Genomic DNA, 20644 nt, shown 5'->3' on the forward strand with positions numbered 1-20644 from the left:
ACAGTTATGAATATCTTCTCTCCATTCATGGATATTGGTGACTTGGTCTTCGTGTTATTATAAGGGAGCTGTGTCTCCTGAGGTCTTGGCATAGACACACACACACACGTATATATTTTTATAATTTAGTTTTATGTAAATGTGCATTTATGGTTGTATACATACATACTTGTATGTGTGCAAAATATTTATTTGCTCCAAAAATATGTAAAACTGACATAGGAGAAATATCATCAAAATTAGGTTAAGAAGTGGTGAGAGCTAATTGTTTATACAACTTTAGGAGAATCTTTCCACCACAACCCAGTATATAAATGAGTAGTGAGGGCTGTCAACCGTATTTTCTCAGAGAAGTCTGATAAAGCCAAAATGTCAAGGGGGCCTTGTCAAGCCTGTTAATGTGATGAGAAGGCACAAGTTCCTAGGGAGAGCGGGTTGTGTGCTGGAACCTTCTTGCCATCCATTTCCTTGGCCAGGCTTCCTGCGTTCCACCTCTGACCTCCTGCTTTGGCTGCTCCACCACCTGCACTGCCCCTGCCCACTTCTCCCACGCATGCCCTGGGGCTCCTTTGGATGCCCAGTCTGGCCTGACCCTGGAGGCCCCCCCACCCCATTGTTTTCTTCCCTGTGTGTGTTTCCTTGGGCCTCAGGTCATCACCCCTGAGCTCCCTTCCCTGGCATCATCATCTCTGCATTAGGCAGGGACTGGTTTCTATTCAGGGCCTGCTCTCTGTAGATATTGGGGATTTCTTGGCTGGCATCTTCTGTCTATGAACAGGAACTGTAAAATGGCTGCCAGCATTTATTCTCAAAATTGTTTTGGGGGTGGTTTACTTTGCATAAAGCTTGCGTTCCTGATTTTCAGCCAAAGTGGCCTGCCTGCACCTCTCACCCCAGAGCGGCACCCTCCTCCCTCCTCCAGTTAGCTGACAGCCCAGTACGGGCCTCCCTCCCCCTGCCCAGCCAGCCCAGGGCCACTCATCTGAATCTGCCTTCATGATTCCACCTGCCCACTCAAGTGTTTGATTCTTTTCTCATTGCAAGTTGGATCCTTTGGAACCATGACTTAGTACCTCCAGCTTCTGGGAGGGTGTTCCTCCTGTAGGGGGCCTCCTGCTGCAGGGCATTGTACACGACATGGCACATTATTCCATGGGGATCTCAACCCCTGTCCCCTTTGCCGGTGTTTGCACTAGGTCAACCCCATTGTGCTTCTGGCCTTCCAATGCATGTGCCTGTCTTGCTGGGGGCAGGGATGGGAGTGGATGGGGTGGGGTGGTGCAGTAGACCTAGGAAACAGAGTGCTCATGTACCCTCTGTCCCAGTGAGAAGCCCAGATCTTATCTGATTTACCGTCCTGTCTCAACTCTCTCAAGAGACCACTCCTCTCCATTTTCACAGCCACTTCTTTGAATTAATCAACAGCCTTGACCACAACCCTGCCCCCCCATCCCTACCCCATTTCTCTTTACTGTAGCCAGAACACTCCCTCTTTGAGAACCCTCCAGTGGCTTTTGCTGTCCCATCGTGAAAGTCCAGACTCCTTAAAGGGACTTGCCAGGCCTCACACATGCTGGGCCCCTGCCCAAGGTTGCCCTGATGGGGCACATGGGCTGTGTGTTTTCTGGGTGCCCTCAGAAGGCATAGGTCTTCTCTCCTGGTCAGCACAGAGCCTGCTGCACATGGGATGCACTTTAGTGTGATACTGCAAGAACTGTGCTGTGTGTACGGTATATCTGCTTTGCCTGTGTAGGTTATACTTCTCTTTCTAGAGTCTTAGACCCTAGTTTTCTCATGTTACTATAGAGGTTTACAGCTGTTCTTTTACTGTGGCTTTTTTTTTTTCTTTTAAAGATTTTATTTATTTATTCATGAGAGACACACACACACGGAGAGAGGCAGAGACACAGGCAGAGGGAGAAGCAGGCTCCATGCAGGGAGCCCGATGTGGGACTCAATCCCTGATCTCCAGGATCACGCCCTGGGCTGAAGGCAGTGCTAAACCACTGAGCCACCCAGAGATCTGCTACTGTGGCTTTTTTTTTTGTTTTGTTTTTTTGAACATCCTCTGAGTGGAAGTGGGTTGATTTGTTAGCACCCCCTTGGTCTGAATTGGAACCTCCATTTGGAATGTTGTTCCCATGGAGAGAGAAACAAGACCATGGTTTATTGTAGATTGAGTATCTAGAAAGTCAGTGCTTGGGAGGTGCAGCCTGTACTTATCTTACTGTTTAAGGGCATTGTTGGTTGCTTTCCCACCTCATTGTTCTCAACCCTGCCCTCTCATTTCTTGGAAGAGAAACCCAAGACACACATGGCAGGTCTTGTCTGGGGCCTCATGACCTTGGTAGAGTCCCCTATGGAAACCTAAGCCTCAGAGCCCCAGTGCCAGGGATCTCTCCCTTACACCACAGATGTTTCTTGTTCTGTTTATGCTTCTTGAATGTCGTCGATGTGTGCTGGCCTCAGCCTCACCCTTGTATCCTCTGTGGCTCCCTAGCTTAAGATGCAAGCCAGACTGACCTAAGTGCAGTCCTTGCCATGCAGACTCATTGGCTGTGATCTTGGTTGGGTCCTTTAACATCTGTTTTCTCATCTGTGGAATGGTCATCATGACAGCACCTACCCTGTAGGGTTGCTGTGAGGATTCAGGAAAAAACACATAAAATCCCCAGACATAGCAGGTACTCTATAAATGTTAACTGCAGCCCTGCTGGGATCCTCTTCTTATGTTGACATTTGCCATTTGCTAGCCGTATGACACCAGAGGAGTTACTTAACTTCTCTGGGCCTCAGGTTCCCGTTTATAAAATGGGGTTAGTTTAAGTTCCTATCCTGTCGTATTTATCAATAATCCGAAGAGAGGGCTATTGAACATGGCCACAGGAAATGTGCTCAGTAAAGGTCTGCTGCTTCTGTTACTGATTTCTCTAAAAAGTTGCATCAGGGAGGATTCCAGGACCTTATATTATAGTCAACTGTATATTTTCTGAAAAATATTTTAAGTAATTTTTCCCCATCACTATGCATGGTCACTACAAAAAAAGTTAAAATTTATAATGCCATCGAAATGTCAATATTTTTATGGCTATCCTGATTTTTTTCCACTGTGTATTTACTATAAATCAGTCCCTCTTGTCCCCATTGGGATTAAATGTATTTTTTTTTTTAAATATAACTGGAATAACAATGCACATACTCATGGTCAACCATGGTTTTTCATCTGTGACTCTGACTTCTGAAGCTGGGATCTCTCAAAGGCCTGGGGATTTTTGGAAGGTCTCTACCTCACAATCTGCAGCCCTAACTGAACATGAAAGGTTACACCTGCCCTCCTGTCACTGCACACACGGCAATAATATGTGTCTGACTGGTTAATGCTAGAAAGCAAACCACTGGTCCAAGGGTACATCTTATTGGATCAATGGTTAAAGCATGTTAAAGCTTCTTAAAAGGAAGCATGAGGGATCTTTGTGGCGGTGGATACACAAACCTACATGCATAGGTAATATGATTGTTAGAGCTTACTTACTAGTCACAGCAGGTGCACACATGCACACTCAGATGAGCAGGAGTTAATAAGAGAAGATCTGAATCAGATTCATGGACTGTATCAATGTTAGTGCCCTGGTTGTGATATAATTTTACAAAATGTTACCACCACGGGAACTGGGTGAAGGGTGTAAGGGATCTCTGTATTACTTCTTATATCTGCATGTGATTATCGACACATGATTAATTTTAAAAATTAGCTTAAAAAATGTGAGTATGATTTCTGATGACTACAATCCTGGAGGAAAAAGCAGCTCTGAATCCTGCTCTCTTTATTATGTTACAGTGATGTGGAGCCGGATTAATTAAAGTCGAGCTGGGTTTTCTTTTTCTCTACAACAGCAGAGGACTCTGTTCTCTAAGTTAGGGGGTAAGAGGTGGGCACTAAGCAGGCCCCCTAGTCACAACACCGGTTTCAGCACAGAGGCCTTTTGTTACTGCTGGGGTCTGTTTCTGGTTAATGAGCCAGGCCTGCTGATGGTTGCCTGCGGGGCCAGCAGGCGGGCTGGGGGCCCTTCTGCATCTTTTCCTACAATACTGCTGGAGCACAGTTGTCCAGCATGAAAACTAACTCCTGCAGGGGTGCAGGAATCCTCCCTTAAGGATTTCTCATGACCCCGAGCTGTTGAACAATTTACAGCAATTTGAGCTGGACTCCACCTCCATCCAATTAAATTCTGGTTTAAACCAACTCTTGCTTTTCCTGAAGTCAGCCCCACTGGAGGTTGAAGGAATGAAAGTGCAAAAGTGCTTGAGGCAGTGCATTTCCTCCCAGCTCCCAGAGAACTGTTGAGTTCAGGAGAAAGCTGGAAGGGGGTTTCAGATTTGGAACCAGATTTCAGGTCTCCTTAAGCTAGAAAATCATTCCAATGGATCGGATTTCTCTGAGCTCCTTCACTAGGATGATCTGTACTTGCATTTAATAAAATATTTAGAGACCTATCGGATTCCAGTTACAGCTTGCCATTAGCAAGGCTATGGAGGTTAGCTTAGTAATACACTTAATTCTCAACTGCCTTGCTTGGGCTGTTACTGAATGTGGGTCATTGTCAAAGCTGAAGCATGTCTTCACCTCTTAAGGAATTATTTTGTAGAGTCTTAATTATAAAGAGTTACTTAGATGTTACTTATTGCAAAAGTGGCAAGTCTAAAAATGTTTACTGCTTGAGTCCTAAACCCATTTACATTCATTCCTTCCTCTACAGAATAAAACCTATGCTACTTTCTTGGTGTTTGTGGAATTGCAAATCAATTCCTTGTCATTGATTTAAAATAAAACCACCCTGCTATTTTTTTAGCCTAGGACTAAAGTGTTCCTTCATCGCACAACCTTTTTCTTCAACAGGAGAACAAAGGCCCACATGTCCTAAAGTGGCCTGCATGTAGCCTCTTACGACCACAAGAAATTATATATGTGGTGAAATATCACTCCGTCACAAACACGTGTGTTTGTGTATGGCAGGAATGGTATCGGCCTTTTTGGTGTTGATTAAAAAGAATCTACGACCCTAGTTTTCATGGTAGAGAAACTGGTTGCATAGCCTTAGAATTTAGGCCATTTGCAGGGGGAGGGGAGGGGCTGCACCATGATGAAATGATCAGCTGGGATTGCTATTTGCTAACTATACCAATAGCCGCTTTCTGAAGGACCCCACTCTGTCCATGTGGTTGGGTCTCTATGGTTAGCAAGAGACCCTGTGATTCTGATAATTCACACAGTGGGGGCCCTGCGGCCGACCCATTTCAGTTTGCTGAATTTATATGAGGCCAGAACCCCTTCTCCAGTGCCTTGTCCTCAGCGCCACCTCTAAGTGTGCACACAAGTGCATGCGCATACACACACAGTCAGAACCTTGCAGGATCCAGAGTTACCCCATCCCTGGAGCCCCCCTGAGGCTCTTCCCTGAAACTCGGAAACAAAATCCAGTGCTGCTCAGCTCATGTGGGTTGAACCTGGCAGAACCAGCGACCCTTTGTGCTCAACATGCAGGCACGACATGAGGGCCGCTTTTTTAGGGGGGGTCATTTGCTTGGCTGGTTTGTGACATCAGGAGTTCATCACCACTTTTTTTTTCTTGCAGTTTTATGTGCTGAAAGAGTTGGCCAGATGACTAAGACATATAATGACATAGATGCTGTCACTCGGCTTCTTGAGGAGGTAAGTGTTTCCGGGGAGGCAGAGAGCCATTTATGATTGACTGGTTATAACTTCTGTTGATTAAAGCATACATTATTGTCTTCTCCGTGAAAAATCCCCAAAACGGGGCCCTCCCAGGGTATGGTACCATGGCTTTACTTTTTGAACTGGTAGCTCTACAGGTCTTTGTAGCTGTAACTTTGTCCAAGGTATGTTAGATTTTAAAAGGAATGTTTTAATGACACAAAATAGGAATATTTGCTAGAAAACCCAGTGTGAGATTTTTCCTTACATTTAACACTGTATTTTAAGGATATCTGCAAGTGTCAGAAAAATACATCATTAGTCTATCTTTGTAATTTTTTTTAACTTACATGAGGTTAAGGAGAGATTATGCAGCATAGAAATAATCAAAATCACCATGGGGAAAAGAAATGAGAAAACTTGCTTAGGATTGGATGAGCTGCTAGTATTTCAAAGACTTTGGTTTTCTCGGTTTCTTCTTAGCATTCTGTTGACAGTTGGGAATCCTGGTCCTGTGCACACCTCTACAGACAGATGAGCACCATGTGTGCACCCTCATGCCTAGAACTCGCCAGAACACAGCAGGTTCTTCTAGGTATATATTGAGTAAGTGCCCATCTCTAAACGTTGTCAGTCCTTGATGGCACCGGTACTTACCTAGACCCTTGTTTCTGCTCTGGAACCAAGATTGACTTTGGATCATGTCACCAGTCACTAGCTCATCTCCAGAACAAGAGTAGAATAATGTGCAAGACACAGAAATCATTGTTGTCATTTTCAGCCAGTGGCAGGACAAGGTTGAAACATAGGACGGAACAGGAGTGGTGGGACCTGGAGTTTCGGGAGACATCTATGTATCCCATTTTTTATGTCTCTCTTTCCCTCTGTTTTTCGCATCTGTACATCCAGTATTCTTATATTCTGAGGGCTAGACTCTCTGGATTCTCCCCTGAGTTCCCCAGGGCTCACCTGCCCCCAGCAGTCTGCTCCTCTCCTTCCCCTATAGCCAGCCCTCCATAGCCAGGTAGAATGTGGGCAAGAGCTGAGACTGCCTGGCCACCTGCATGTCATGGCAGTACCAACAACTCAACCCCAAATAAGTGATGTTAGGTTTTGGGCTGTGTGACAGGGCCAATGTGAGGCATTTTAGGACACAGGCCTTCTGGTGGTACTCTCGTTGCTGCCATATGGGCTGGCATTAGGTACTTGGGAGGCTAGCTTGGTTGGCACCACTGACTTTTTTTTTTTTTTTCCTTCAAAATTTTACTTATTTATTCATGAGAGACACAGAGAGAGGTAGAGACATAGGCAGAGAGAGAAGCAGGCTCCCAGTAGGGGGTCTGATGCGAGACTTGATCCCAGGACCCCAGAATTGGCCTGAGCCAAAGGCAGACACTCAACTGCTGAGCCACCCAGGTGCCCCTGACACCACTGACTTTTGAAAATGGTTCTTCACAGACCCCTTCCCACTGTGTCCTTTCCCCCAACAGTGCCAGGCTGTCCACATCCTCTAGTATTTCCCTAGTATTTCCAGCATCCATAACTCACCCCACACTGTTAGTCTGTTAGGTCTTCTGAGAGGGCTACATCAGGACCATTCTTTTCATTCCAAGGTGATTCCACTCCTCTGGTCCCCAGAGCCTCAGCTGTCAGGTTTCTGTTTCTCTCTACAGCTGCCCCCCAACCCAAGCCTGTGGTGACCACTTTGCCCCACGCCCCCATACACACACTTAAAGACACTTAGAAGTCCTCACTGTGGTGTCCAAAGGCACACACTGATCATGTTCTGAAATCTCCTCTAGCTTGTCGCCAGGGACCTGCCCCGTCTTTCCCTGGCCTTGAGCTCTATGCTGTTGGGCTCATGGGGACCTTCGAAGCTGACCATCACCACGGCCCCCAATGGTCTGTACCCCCCTGAGCCTCCAGCACAGGAGTCATCCTGCAGGTCCCTTTGTCTTGTTCACACAGCTGGATTACCTAGAAGCTTTTCCAAGGCGGGGACCATCTGGGTGGTTTCTTTTCTCTTCTTTTTTTTTTTTTTAATTATTTTTTTATTTTTTTTTTAATTTTTATTTATGATAGCCACACACAGAGAGAGAGAAGCAGAGACATAGGCAGAGGGAGAAGCAGGCTCCATACACTGGGAGCCCGACGTGGGATTCGATCCCGGGACTCCAGGATCGCGCCCTGGGCCAAAGGCAGGCGCCAAACCGCTGCGCCACCCAGGGATCCCTCTTTTCTCTTCTTACCTTGGAAACGACAGGCCTTTCATAAATGTCTGCAGCTGTTGTCATGCCTGTTATTGAGGGTAGATTTTTACTGAAAGCCATTTGTTGTCCCTGCATCATCTCATCAGTTCTGTGGTAGCTCTTAGCCAGAAGTGCAACTGCTTGTCCCATTCTCAAAGGGACCTGAACCAGAGGACAGAAGATGCCTTCATGGCTGCACAGCTGCTTTCCACCCAGGCTGGTAACTGTGATGCGTATGACACTTGCATTTGGCAATGCATTCACTCCCCTATTTAGGGTTTTTGTTTTTTTTTTTTTTAAAGAAAAAAAAACCCTTTTTAAAATCTATTTATTCATGAGAGAGAGAGAGAGAGAGAGGCAGAGACACAGGCAGAGGGAGAAGCAGGCTCCATGCAGGGAGCCTGACATGGGTCTCAATCCTGGGATTCCAGGATCATGTCCTGGGCTGAAGGTGGCACTAAACCGGTGAGCCACCTGGGCTGCTCTTTTTATTTAGTTTTGGAGAGTATGGCCTGTTGGTTGTTGGAGGGACATTTTTACTTTAAAAGCACAAACCAGATAATATTTTTTTTTTATGAGATGCTGCCTCCACTGCCCCCAGTTCTTGGCTTCTGCTGGGGTGGAACTGGCAGGGCCTGGTGATCCCTCCACAGGCCAAGACCTGTCTCTGCTTGGAAGTCCGAGGGTTGCTCCCGAAGGATCTTGGGATTATAGCCCTTCGTGCAGATACTAGGTGTCCGTAGTCCCTCCCCCCCCCCCCGCAATCTCCCAAGCAAGTGTCATGCTGCAGAAAGCATGCAATCATCTTTTTTTAAAAACTGAGCTGTTGGAAAGAATATTTGTGGGACACTTTCTTCAGGTGGTTTTGTTGTGCCTTCTTTGTTCTCTTTATTTTTAGCAGCTCACCTTGGCTGTAGTCTGTGTGTATCTGTGTTTTATCTATAATGCCATTCTTCTTGTCGTGATAAGGACCACCTCTGAGTCACTGCCTTTCTTAGGAACTAGGCGGATTCCCGGTTAAAGTTTAACTGCTTCGGTCACGTGACTTCGTACGTGCTGTGTTTTGCTTGGCTTGGCTTTGGTTCCTAGGCCTGCCACACACAGGCTGGGCGCTGGGGAGATGTACACAGGATGCCAAAGCCTGGGGCCAGCGGGGAACTTTTTGCTTCTGCCTTTCAGGGGAAGCCGATGCTGCAGCTTGCCTTGGCTTCCTGCCTTTGGATTTACCTTTGGGCAGAGCTTGCCTCACCCAGCCCACGCCCCAGTTTGGAGAGGGTTGTTCCGAGGGCCCCTTAGTCATGCTTTTTATCCTGAGATTGGTGAATGAGATGAGTCAGCCATGAAGTGGGAGGCTTGCTGCTCTGCATCTCCGAGGGCTGTGTCAGACAGCACAAGTGCCACTGGCAAAAGAGAACACAGACAGGAAGAGGGAGCGAGCAACTGGAACGAGCTCCATCCACCTGGCCACATTTTCCTGACGAATGAGGGAACCAGCTCTTTTAATAGTTCATTTTCAAGGGCCTAAATTATTTGTGATCTCTCATTCCCACTATAGTTCAACCCTGGGGTCATTTCCTAGCTGTTTTCCTGTTTTTAGTAGTAAACACTTTTCATATGTTGGCTGGTTGTAGCAATTGGGAATGTTTTCGTTCCTGTAATCCTCCAGGAGAAAACCAACCTGTCCTCTTAGTAAAGAAAAACCAGAGCCACTACAATAAGTTTTTAGTTATTGTAACTTGTAGCTGAACTATTTTTAGATGACTTTTAAGTAATCTCCACACCCACAAGCCATTCGAACCCACAACCCTGAGATCAAGAGTCACATGCTCTACTGACTGAGCCAGCCAAATGCCCCCTCTTCGATAACTTTTAGACACCATGTAACTTGTTTAATTTTTTTCATTTCATCCATAAATATTTTTACTAGAAGTTCTTGCTCCCCCCCACCCCAGTAGAGAGTTTTTGTTTATATTACTATAAAGATGAGATTTTTGGTGTAGATGAGGTGAGAGCTGCTCCACCATGGGGCAGGGAGGTTGAGGAGCCCCCAGGTGTGAGGTTTGGGGTGTCATGGGGAAGGTGTGGGGCTTCACTGAGTGCACAGCCCATTGGTTTTTCTCCCCCTGCCCGTTGCTCTTGGGTTTTGGCCTCTATGTGCTTTGGGAAGTCTTCACCATCCTTCGGGTGCTCCAGCTGGCCTCACCCAGCAGGCTTTCATAATTATAATTTTTGCTTGGTTTGTTTGCCGTGAAGTCTGCACACAGAATGTAGCTAAGGCATACAGAATGTCTGTGCTCGTTGGAACTTAATATGATGCATGTCATGATGGATGCATGATGGCAGTGGAGAACAGTGAAGCCTGTGACATTAAACACTTGGCTGGGTATTCAACCTGAGAATTTGTTGTGGTAGAGAGATTTCATTGACTTGAGTTAGGTTTGTGGAGACCACTTCCAAAGAGAAATGGACACTGGTATTGCAGTTTTAATTGAGTGTTAGCCAGCCGAAACTATTTGAACAAGATGCTAATTTTAAGTCGGCCTGGAGAGAGGTTCCCTCCCACAATTCCTTTGAGTCCTTTCCTCCGCGTACCAAATAAGCACACATGTTGAGTCTCAGAAGTGATAAAGGGCCACTGAGCTGAATGAAAACCCTCCTTGGAAGACACTAACCAGGAGGGATGAGTACACAGAGATGAGCATCTCAGTTCATTGGGCAGTCACTGCTCCCCTTTGTTCCTTGGCAGGCGTACGAGGAGGCACACATTATGGAATAAGTTGGAAGTATTTGTGGCTCCCATGCTGTGACACCTGGCTGGCTTCTGGGGCAGCAGTGGGAGAAGTGACAGGTTTCGGAATTGTGGGAAACTGAGGAAAGTCACCATTATCCCACGCGTGGGACAGAGGGCCAGATTCCTGAAATCCAGAGTCTTCTCAGGCTGTACTTAGACCTCCACTGCTCAGCTCATATGTCAGTGAAACTCTTGGATAAGCAAGGGAAGATGTGCTGCTAGTGCGCGGAATCATTTGGTGGATATATAAGAAGTTAGAAATAAAAACTGCCATTTAAAAAAAATCTCATACAATTCTGAATCATAATGCTAGAAGATTTTTTCAAGGATAGCCCAGCCAGTCTGCCCCACCACCCCTCTCCATCTAACAGATGAGACAACTGGGTCCCAGGGATATTCAGTCAGACCTTAATCTCACAGGTCTGGAGTTGAAGGGTTTGCCCGGAGCAGGTAAACCTTTGAGTGATACCCACTGTAAGAAACGCATCTCAGGTTGCGTTTGACTCAGTACTCAAATAAATATATGACAAGCCAGAGCATAAACGTGAACTGATGCCCTTATTATGTAGAATGCACGTCGGTATTTCAATTTAGTGCTGTTGAATTTCATTTGAAACAAAATATCAGTTGCCTTTACAAAAATGATTCTCAACCTACTGATGGTTTATACCCTATGTTTGGAAAAAGCTAACCTGGAGTGTGTGTACCTAATCCTTGTTAAGTGGAAGCCATTGGCCCAAGGCCCTGTTGTTAGTAGCTGGTCTGAAGCTAAGACTCCTCCCCAGCCTTTTTCCTGCTCTAAACTACATGTTCCCATTTGCCTGCTTTTTACACCAGCTGGACAGAATAATTAGTAGAAGCTTCTCAAATGATTTAGTTTTCCAGAGTTCTCCCCTTGCTAAATCCCCACAAGGGAGCAAGTTGAATCTAACCACAGTGGCAAACAGTCTCTCAGGCATGGGTGAGTCTGCATTTGGTGATGGCATCTGTCCTGCTGTCTGCACTGTCAAGGAACATCTTTCCTCTCATAGAGGCAATTGTACCTTTATTTATTTATATTTATTTTTAAAAAATATTGTACTTATTTATTCACAAGAGACATAGAGAGAGGCAGACATAGCCAGAGGGAGAAGCAGGCTCCCTGTGGGGAGTCTGATGTGGGACTTGATCCCAGGACCCTGGGATCATGCCCTGAGCCGAAGGCAGTTGCTCAACTGCTGAGCCACCCAGGCATCCCTATTTATTTATTTTTTAAAAAGATTTGTGTATTTATTTTAGATACACACAAGCAGAGGGGGAGTGGCAGAGGGAGAGGGAGAGAATCTCAAGCAGTCTCCCTGCTGAGCATGGAGCCCAGCACTGGGCTCAACCTCATGACCCTGAGATCATGACCTCGGCCAAAATCAGGATTTGGTTGCCCAACTGACTGAACCACCCAGGCGCCCCAGCAGCTGTACCTTTTATATGCCACTAACGATCTTCCTTTGTGTACCACTCTGCTACGTATAAGTGATGTCATCAGCTGAACTAACAGAAACTTCTGTTTTTAACACAGTCTTTGTCTCTGAAGTAGGGCAATTTTATGCATTATCTCCATTTTGAAAGTATTTAAAAAATTTTTTTAAGTTTGTTATTATTTTTAGTAATCTCTACCCACATATAGGGCTCAACCCCACGACCCTGTGATCAAAAGTTGCACGTTCCTCCCACTGAGCCAGCCAGGCACCACTTGAAAGTATTTTTTTAAAGTAAATCTCAGTAGGGGCACCTGCGTGGCTCAGCTGGTTGAGCATCCAACTCTTGGTTTCGGCTCAGGTCATTAGAATCGAGCCCCCTGTTGGGCTCCATGCTCAGTGGGTGTCTGCTTCAGATTCTCTCTCCCTCTCTCTCTCTTGGATCCTCCCACTGATGCTCTTTTTCTACCAAATAAATCTTAAAATAATAATAAAAATAAACCCAAATAGCCTCCATTGAGTAAAAGAAACATGCTCTTGTATTTCAGAGTAACTTTACGTTTTTGTTTCATATGAAGTAAATATAGGGAGCTCAGTAAATTCCTGCTTCATATGTTCTAAGAAGCCTGCCTCCCTGCGTCAGCTCTTGGCTCTATTGCAAAAGCATTGTGAAATTTCTGTGCTCGCTCATTCAACCAACAAGCAGTTAACTGAATATTTCCACGTGCCAGGCCCTGGCAATACAATAGCCCAGTGCTCAGGTGGACAGATTATCAAGTGATTTCACAGATGCCAAAAGCAACTGCAGAGAAATGCTTTGGAAAGCATGTTTCTCCCATAGGAACAGAGACTTGTTTTCATTGGATTTAAAGCTTGCCTCCCATTGCCTGAGGTCTGCGTAGCTCTACATTACGTGGGCAGAGCGTTTCCCTTCTCTGAACAGGTATCAAAGGTGGGTGCATGGATGGTGAATTGTTAATACCTTTGTTATTTCTAAATGCCCTGTTTTCCTCAGTTGACACTGAGCACTCCTGGCTCCTTCAGGAAACACAGGTGTTTTGAATGTCTATTCTCCCTTTTGCCTTTCATAGAAAGAGCGGGATTTAGAACTGGCTGCTCGGATTGGCCAGTCGTTGTTGAAGAAGAACAAGACCCTAACTGAGAGGAACGAGCTGCTGGAGGAGCAAGTGGAACACATCAGAGAGGAGGTGAGGAGCTGGTGGCAGTGGCCACAGCCGGGTGGGCTTGGGCTCAGCCCCCAGAGCCGCTCTTCCGGGACGGCTGCTTCTTCTATCCATGACCCTCTTTCCAGCAGTGTAGACAGCACCAGCTGGGGTAGGAACAGCCTTCACCTGCTCATGAGGCCGTGAGTGTCCAGTCCTACCAGGCCTGGACCAGCCCCAGTCCCCATCCCCCCAGAGTCCAGAGCCTCACAGAGACTGGGAGAGACTGAGCATGTGGAAGGAGCATACGCAGGCTAAGATGGCAGTGAGCAGGTGTTCCTGGGGCAGGTGGGCACGGGCAGGCCAGAGGGGAGCCCTGTCAGGAGGAGGCCAGCCTGTGCTGCAGAGTAGGGCAGCGGCTGCACATTCTTCATTCCAATATAATTTTATGTTTGTAAAACAAAAGAAAAAAATAGGCTACTGTTGTCCTGACAGGAGACCTGTTATTTTCATGATACAGATCTTGGCTGAAGGGCACCGGTGATCAGGGGGTGGGGTCTGAATGCTTAGGTCTTATCTTAAGTGGCTAAGGTTTCATAGGAGCAACACTGACTTTCTGGAAGGTTGTGGTTATGGGCAGGACGAGGAAGGCTCTGCAGAGATGGAGGGGTCGCTGAAACAAGGCTTAGCAGTTAGAGCCAGGCCCTCCTTTGTAGTTTTTTTCCCATCATCCTGTTCTTGTAACTGCACATTTTAGCTGTGAGGATCTTCACTTGACTTTCTTCTTCTCCTGGTTTCTTCTCCCTTATTTTCTACCAGAAACTTTCTAAGTGGGAGGGGATACCCTTACTCTTGTCTCTTAGATATATTCAGACTTTTCCCCCTTAAAGCTGTTCCCAGCCATCGTGTCTGGGTTTAATAATGGTTTTAATATTGATGAAACAGGGTTGCCAGTGTATAAGAAAAGTTTTAATCCTGGGCTTCCTTTGAAAGATGATACAGTAGAATATGGTTGAGTTTTGGAGAAGTCAACCCCTGTTTCCCTTGTCCCCAGCATCATGACCTGAATTTCCCTTCTCTCAGGCATTAGAGTGTGCCAGGTCAACCTAGTTTTCTGAGCAGAGAAACATGCCACCTGGGAACCAGTAAACGGTCACCCATTGTCTGTCACATGCTTTTCCTCTACATTATTGCCCTTGTGTGGGGCTTCCTCACCTCCTACAAACAGCACCCAAATCTTTGGACGTGGAAATGCCTCTTTTTTCTTGGAAAAGCTTTGAAATTAGAAACTGTAATATGTTCCCCTTGAGCACATAATGACACACATCATTAAACTGTCAGTCTAGATGTTGAAACTAAAGCTTTTGTGCAGATAAAATTTTCTTCTCTGTGGAAGTCATAAATACTGTGTTGTGTAGGAAAGCTGGAATAAACCATAGACCCCAAATCAAATTAGAGGCAAAGAATTAAATTGTAATTCTTGCTCACAGCACTAGTTCTTTGTTCATCAGTTGTGAGTGGTGAAAGGGAAGTGAAAAATTTTATGGCATAGGTTTGTTTGCTTAAGATGTTAAGCATAAATAAGGCAGTTTGCAAAAACTGACCTAGCAGTATCAGTCTGGCCACTTCCTGATGACTGCGTCCTTTCTCCCTATGTCTGAAATTGCTATCTTATGATCACTGAGTACAGAGCAGAGTCTGGCCAGGCTTGGCTCAGAGCCCTGTGAGGGTGTAGCAGTCACAGGGTGAGGCTGTGAGTGTGCCGAGTGTGCCAGCAAGGGTGGATGAGCTGCTTGTAGCTGCCCACCCAGAGCTGGCATTGCCAGGGGCCCAGTCCAGGGTGGCATTTGGTTTCAGCAGAAGTGAATGGCCTCTTCTTTCATTTGATAACAGGATCTTTTTCTCCGGCCATTTGCCCAGCTGGTCATCTGGCTACTTGCAAAGCCCATATGCTATATTGTCTTTCCCTCCTCCCCACCCAACATCATTCCAGAGCCTTCTAGTCTCCTCTCACCTCCTCTCTGAACCCAAGTAAAAACCATAAATTTAGGCAGAGGATTTTCTATCAAAACATAGTTGACTGTGTTTTTCTTAAATGTGATCAAATGTAGCCTCTTATCCTTGAAAAGCACAAAAATCAATTACATGGCTTTACTTTTGGTGAGGAATTCAACAAACATTGCCACCCAGCAGCACATGTTTGAGCATGATGGAGGGGCCTCCTGTTGTGTCTGTACAGGTATCTCAGCTCCGGCATGAGCTGTCCATGAAGGATGAGCTGCTCCAGTTCTACACCAGCGCCGCAGAGGAGAGCGAGCCTGAGTCCGTGTGCTCCACCCCGTAAGTCTCCAGAGGGCCATGTCACTGGGGCCAGGACACAGGCGGCTGGCTGTCATCCATGTCCTTGGAGTTACCTAGGCAGGGCTACATCACCAGCAGTAGGTCCACTGCTCCCAGCCTTCCCCAGACCCAGCAAGTCCACAGGCCTCAAATTAATTGTACTGTTGTAGCAGGACATGGGAGGACAGGGTTGTTCGTCAATTTCGGTTGCTCCGGCCTGGTCACTGGGCACAGGGTGAGCCCTGCAGTGAGAGGGTCATATTGGGTTCTGGAGCCAGAGGTGCCATGGTGGACCCTTGGAGCAGAAGGTGTGGGGGACTTCCCTGAGAGTCAGTGGAGCCTCACTTTAGGAGCATGAACTCGAGAGCCCAGTGGCCTGAGTTCAGACTGTTGCTCTGTGGTTTCCTAGCTGTGTTCTCTTGACTACATTACTTAACCACTCTGTGCTTGTTTGCTTGTTTGTAAAATGGGACTACTGCTAGTGCTTTATTCATAGGATTATGAGCATTAATTGCCTTAATCCCTGTAGAGTACTGAAAACTGTTCTGGGCACATAGGATGGCAGTGCAAATATTAAATAAATTTCTAGGCCTCTGGAAGTGTGTGTTTTCAAGTAGTTGCTTCTGCTGAATTGTGAGGCCATGTGGCGACTGCAGATCCTGAGCGGTGGTGAGGCTGTGTGCTGCTGCCCCTGCTCTCCAGGGGGCCCCTTTTGCACCTGTGGGTTTCATGGTTCCTCCCTGCAAAGGCCCTTTGTGCTTCCCTGGGTTTGCTGGAGGCAGGGAGCCAATGTCTCTCCCTAGAACGAGATTGTACTTTCTCTCCCAGACTGAAGAGGAATGAGTCATCGTCCTCAGTGCAGAATTACTTTCATCTGGATTCTCTTCAGAAGAAGCTCAAGGACCTCGAAGAGGAGAACGTGGTACTCCGGTCGGAGGTGAAGTGTGCTCCCTGCCTTTGTACCCTCTGGAGGGTGGTGGACCCCTTTGCCTTATCTGACAGGAGGGGCTGTGCCTGCAGCGTCATTCCCGAGGGTGACTGTAGGGGAGCCACCTGTGTGGTGCTCATAGCCTCACTCATGTGCTGGGGAGCACAGATGCTCCCTGTCGGTGAGGGATGGGTGGGGCTGAGGACTCATGGATCCTCTGTGTGAGTAGGCAACTGTGGCCAGGCCCTCCCCGTCCTCCTGCTCACAGCAGGGCTCTGTGGGTGGGGTCTCTCCATGGAAATGACATGGAAGCAGGTTGCTGCCAGTCAGATCTGTTCTAAGGGATAGTACGTGACAACTTGGAGACATAATTCTTAGACAATTAACTTAAAAAGATAGTTGAGACAACTTGGCAACTCATGCTTTTGAGTATTTCTGACTGGCAAGTCACTGTGCCAGATGCTTACCTGTTTTTTTTATTTTTTTAATATTTATTCATTTGAAAGACAGAGAACATGAGTGAGGGGAGGGGCAGAGGGAGAAGCAGACTCCCCACTGAGCAGGGAGCCTGACTTGGGTCTTGATCCCAGGACTCCGTGACCACAACCTGAGCCAAAGGCAGATGCTTAACTGACTGAGCCACCCAGGCACCCCTGCCTGTGTTCGGTTTGTTTGTTTGTTTTTTCAAATTTTGCAGCAAGGCTGGAAGTCTGTTACTTTGCTTGTCATTTACAGTGAGGAAGCCAGGACCCAGGCTGCTAGGTGTTTGATTTTCCAGCATGGCACAAGTTAGGGAATGACAAAGCTGGGATTTGCAAGGCTCTGGGACTCTGACCCCCACATTACTTCCCTTCACCCGCTGCCCCTACCTAGAAACACCGACGCATGCAAGTTTAGTACTTTTTGTCTTGTCAGTGAGTTGATGCTCTCCAGCCAGAGGTATGCTTTAAGTTTGGACTGCACACCCACCCGAGCTGGCCCAGGGCTTCCTCAAGCCCCTGTAGTACGGCAGACCACCTTGAATTTGCCCCCAAGGTGGAAAGAGCCTCATGTCTGGGCTTATCAGGGCTGTGCACGAGGGAAGGGTCATGTTCTTAGACCTTACCTCTTCTAGTCCTCATTGACTAGTGGGCAGCACAAACCCAGAGCCACCAAGAGGGTTGTCCAGGCTTTCTCTGCCAGGCAGTGGCCAAGTCAAGAGTCCTGGCCAGAGCTTTCCTTTCCACTGTCTACCTCAGGTAAATGCACTAGTCCTAGGTATGCAGTAATTTGTCCCCCTGTCAGAGGGTTCACCTAAAGCACGTGGAAGGAACCTAATTCCAGCTACAGATTCCACATCAGTTTTCAGGAGTGTAGTGTCTCCCAGGGGCCAGGGCCTGAGGGCTCAGAGATACCCCTTCTCTGCCTTGGATACTTTCTTTTCTTTCCTTTTTTTTAAAAAGAAAGATTTTATTCATTCATGAGACAGAAAGAGGCAGAGAGAGACTGATTTTGGACTCAATCCCAGAATCCTGGGATCATGACCTGAGCCAATGGCAGACACTCAACCACTGAGCCACCCAGGTGTCCCTCGGATATTTTCTTCTTTGGATCTCTATTTTCCAACCTTGTCAGCTGGCTATCCAGAGTCCTGAGATAGCTGTTGGGATTCTGGATTTTAATGCTTTGGTCTTGTACCTTGTCTTTACTAAGTGAATACAGTAGATCTAACTCTGACTCAGACCTCCTAGGGCGGTAGTGCCTTGCATAAAGCAGGTACATGACAAGTGTTAGCTATTCCTGTGGTCATCCTTAGAATGCCTGGTTGGAAGAGCTGAGTCTTAGACCCGCTGGAGTCACAAAGGTCCATGTCTATGAGCTGGGACAGACACTCACAGTAGACACTGAGGGTGGCACTTGCAGAGCGCGTATCCCCTTGTGTGGCGCCCTCTGGTGGTACACATTTTTCAGCTGTTTGGCTTTGAGGATTGGTGATTCCTTACCTGAGCAGGGCATTTTGATGAGCTTCCTGTATTTGAGGGTGTAATGGATGGCGGGGAGGGGAGGGGGGGGACGGAAGGCAGCTTCCTGGACTCCAGTTTATCCTTGCCCCGGGCCCCAAGCCTTGCCCACCCTACCCGTTCAGCTGTGAATGTGGGGCCTCTGACCTGAGCCTTGTCCACAGGCCTGCCAACTGAAGACGGAGACCATTACCTACGAAGAGAAGGAACAGCAGCTGGTCAACGACTGCGTGAAGGAGCTGAGTATGTCCTGGTCCTCTTGCTCCACCCTCACCGCCTCTTTTTACTTTCTGCCATCTTGTGAGCAGATTTGTATGCAGTGCAGTCTCCCTGGTGGCTTGGGCTCCGTAGCACTTTTTCTGAAAACTAGAGTTTTCTCCTGACCTTGCGTGGCAGCCCTCACTCTGACTCGTGAGAAATTGGGTGCTAGGTTGTCAGCCATGTGTTGTCCTAATTTCTCACCGAGATGGACAGTTAATTTTGATTTCGGCTTTCTACTGGAATACCGGAGTTATGTGATACCCAAGTTAAGCCCAGTTATAGAGTTCTCATGTCCCTGTGCAAAAACTAATCAATTATGGTTTCTCGTAACTGACATGTGAAGGTTGAGGCCAGAGTTCTCCACTTTGAGGACAAGTACCTTTCCCACCTTCTCTATCATCAGTTTACAAGTTAAGACAAAAGGGCAGACAGCATTTTGCGTTTCAGCAAGACACTTAATAAATGAAACACACCCTGTGTTCCAATCTAGTAAAATGAGTTATGACCCTGAATATGGGTGGAAAACACCCAAGGGAATTATACTGTGCAGGCAGCAGTTCCTTCTAGAACAGGGCGCAGCAGGGATTCCTGTTAATGATGTGGATCTGTTCATGCATGACTGTGGGGATTGGGGCACCTTTGTGTGGTGTGGTATCTCCCGACTGACGCCCAAAACTTACCTGACTTCCTCTAAGGGAAGTAGCCTTGGTCCGTGGGGTTGGGCTCCCCACACTGGGCCTGGGAGCCACACCTGGGGGCCTGCTCCTTCTCTTGACAGAGCCCATGCAGGAAAACAGAGGCTGTTCCTTCTTCACTCTCCGCTCTCCACTCCTCCCCCTGCCTGGTAAAAAAGATACTTTTTCTTGTGCAAACCACAAAGAAACCATTCTCTTTGGCTCTAACTTCCTCTTGTTGTCATTTCTTGGTTAAAGGGGATGCCAATGTGCAGATTGCCAGTATCTCAGAGGAGCTGGCTAAGAAGACCGAAGATGCTGCCCGCCAGCAAGAGGAGATCACACACCTGCTAGTCGCAGATAGTTGACTTGCAGAAGAAGGCAAAAGCTGTAAGGCTTGTTTCTCGGGTTGATGCAGTTGGCATTTGCCCCTGAAGACTGTGCCCTTTGGTTTCATAGTTTAGGAGTTTGTCCTGCCCCTTTGGAGAAAAGGCTTATTAGCAAAATCAATAGAATAGAGCTCATTGCCCTGAACTGGGGAGGGATCATATAACCACTGATCTCCTAAAAATAATCTGCACATTAATAGAATTCGTTAAGAAAGGTGCTGAGCTGCAGAGTTCTGAAATTTAACTCATGAATTTTCTGGTCTAGGATTTGTTTTTACACAGTGTACCTAGTGTGTTCTGCTGCAGAATAATTTCCCCTTTAGATTTAAGATGGAGCAGCAGGAAAACAACAAAACAGAATTTAGGTTCCCATGTCAGGCCTTTGCTAGAAGCATGAGGTGAAGTGTGCCTGGGTCGGGGCCGTGTCTATGGAGGCGGGCATAAGGCGGGGATACAGAATGGACTAATTTCTCACCGAGATGGACAGTTAATTTTGATTTCGGCTTTCTACTGGAATACCGGAGTTATGTGATACCCAAGTTAAGCCCAGATGTAGGAAAGGCTGCCTTCAAAATTACGTAAAAGGCAAAATTTTACTCTGGCCTAAAAGTTTCATCATGGAGGTGTGGTAGGATCGGAACAGATTAGTAGTGAGAGGAAAGCAGTGAGATGTCTCTAAGTA

The 20644-nt window shown here is 46.9% G+C and overlaps 1 protein-coding gene across 1 annotated transcript in view; it reads left to right on the top strand.

Annotated features, from left to right (window-relative positions):
- The window catches only part of TRAK1 (trafficking kinesin protein 1), a 116705-nt gene that overhangs the window by 66003 nt on the left and 30058 nt on the right, over positions 1 to 20644 (top strand). Inside the window, 7 exon segments of the mRNA XM_025461190.3 lie at positions 5634 to 5710; positions 13299 to 13415; positions 15610 to 15710; positions 16539 to 16647; positions 18803 to 18881; positions 19832 to 19926; positions 19928 to 19963. Of these exon segments, the coding sequence (XP_025316975.1) occupies positions 5634 to 5710; positions 13299 to 13415; positions 15610 to 15710; positions 16539 to 16647; positions 18803 to 18881; positions 19832 to 19926; positions 19928 to 19963 (614 nt within the window).

Source organism: Canis lupus, chromosome 23 (genome assembly GCF_003254725.2).
Source record: "Canis lupus dingo isolate Sandy chromosome 23, ASM325472v2, whole genome shotgun sequence".
Lineage (NCBI taxonomy): Eukaryota > Metazoa > Chordata > Mammalia > Carnivora > Canidae > Canis > Canis lupus.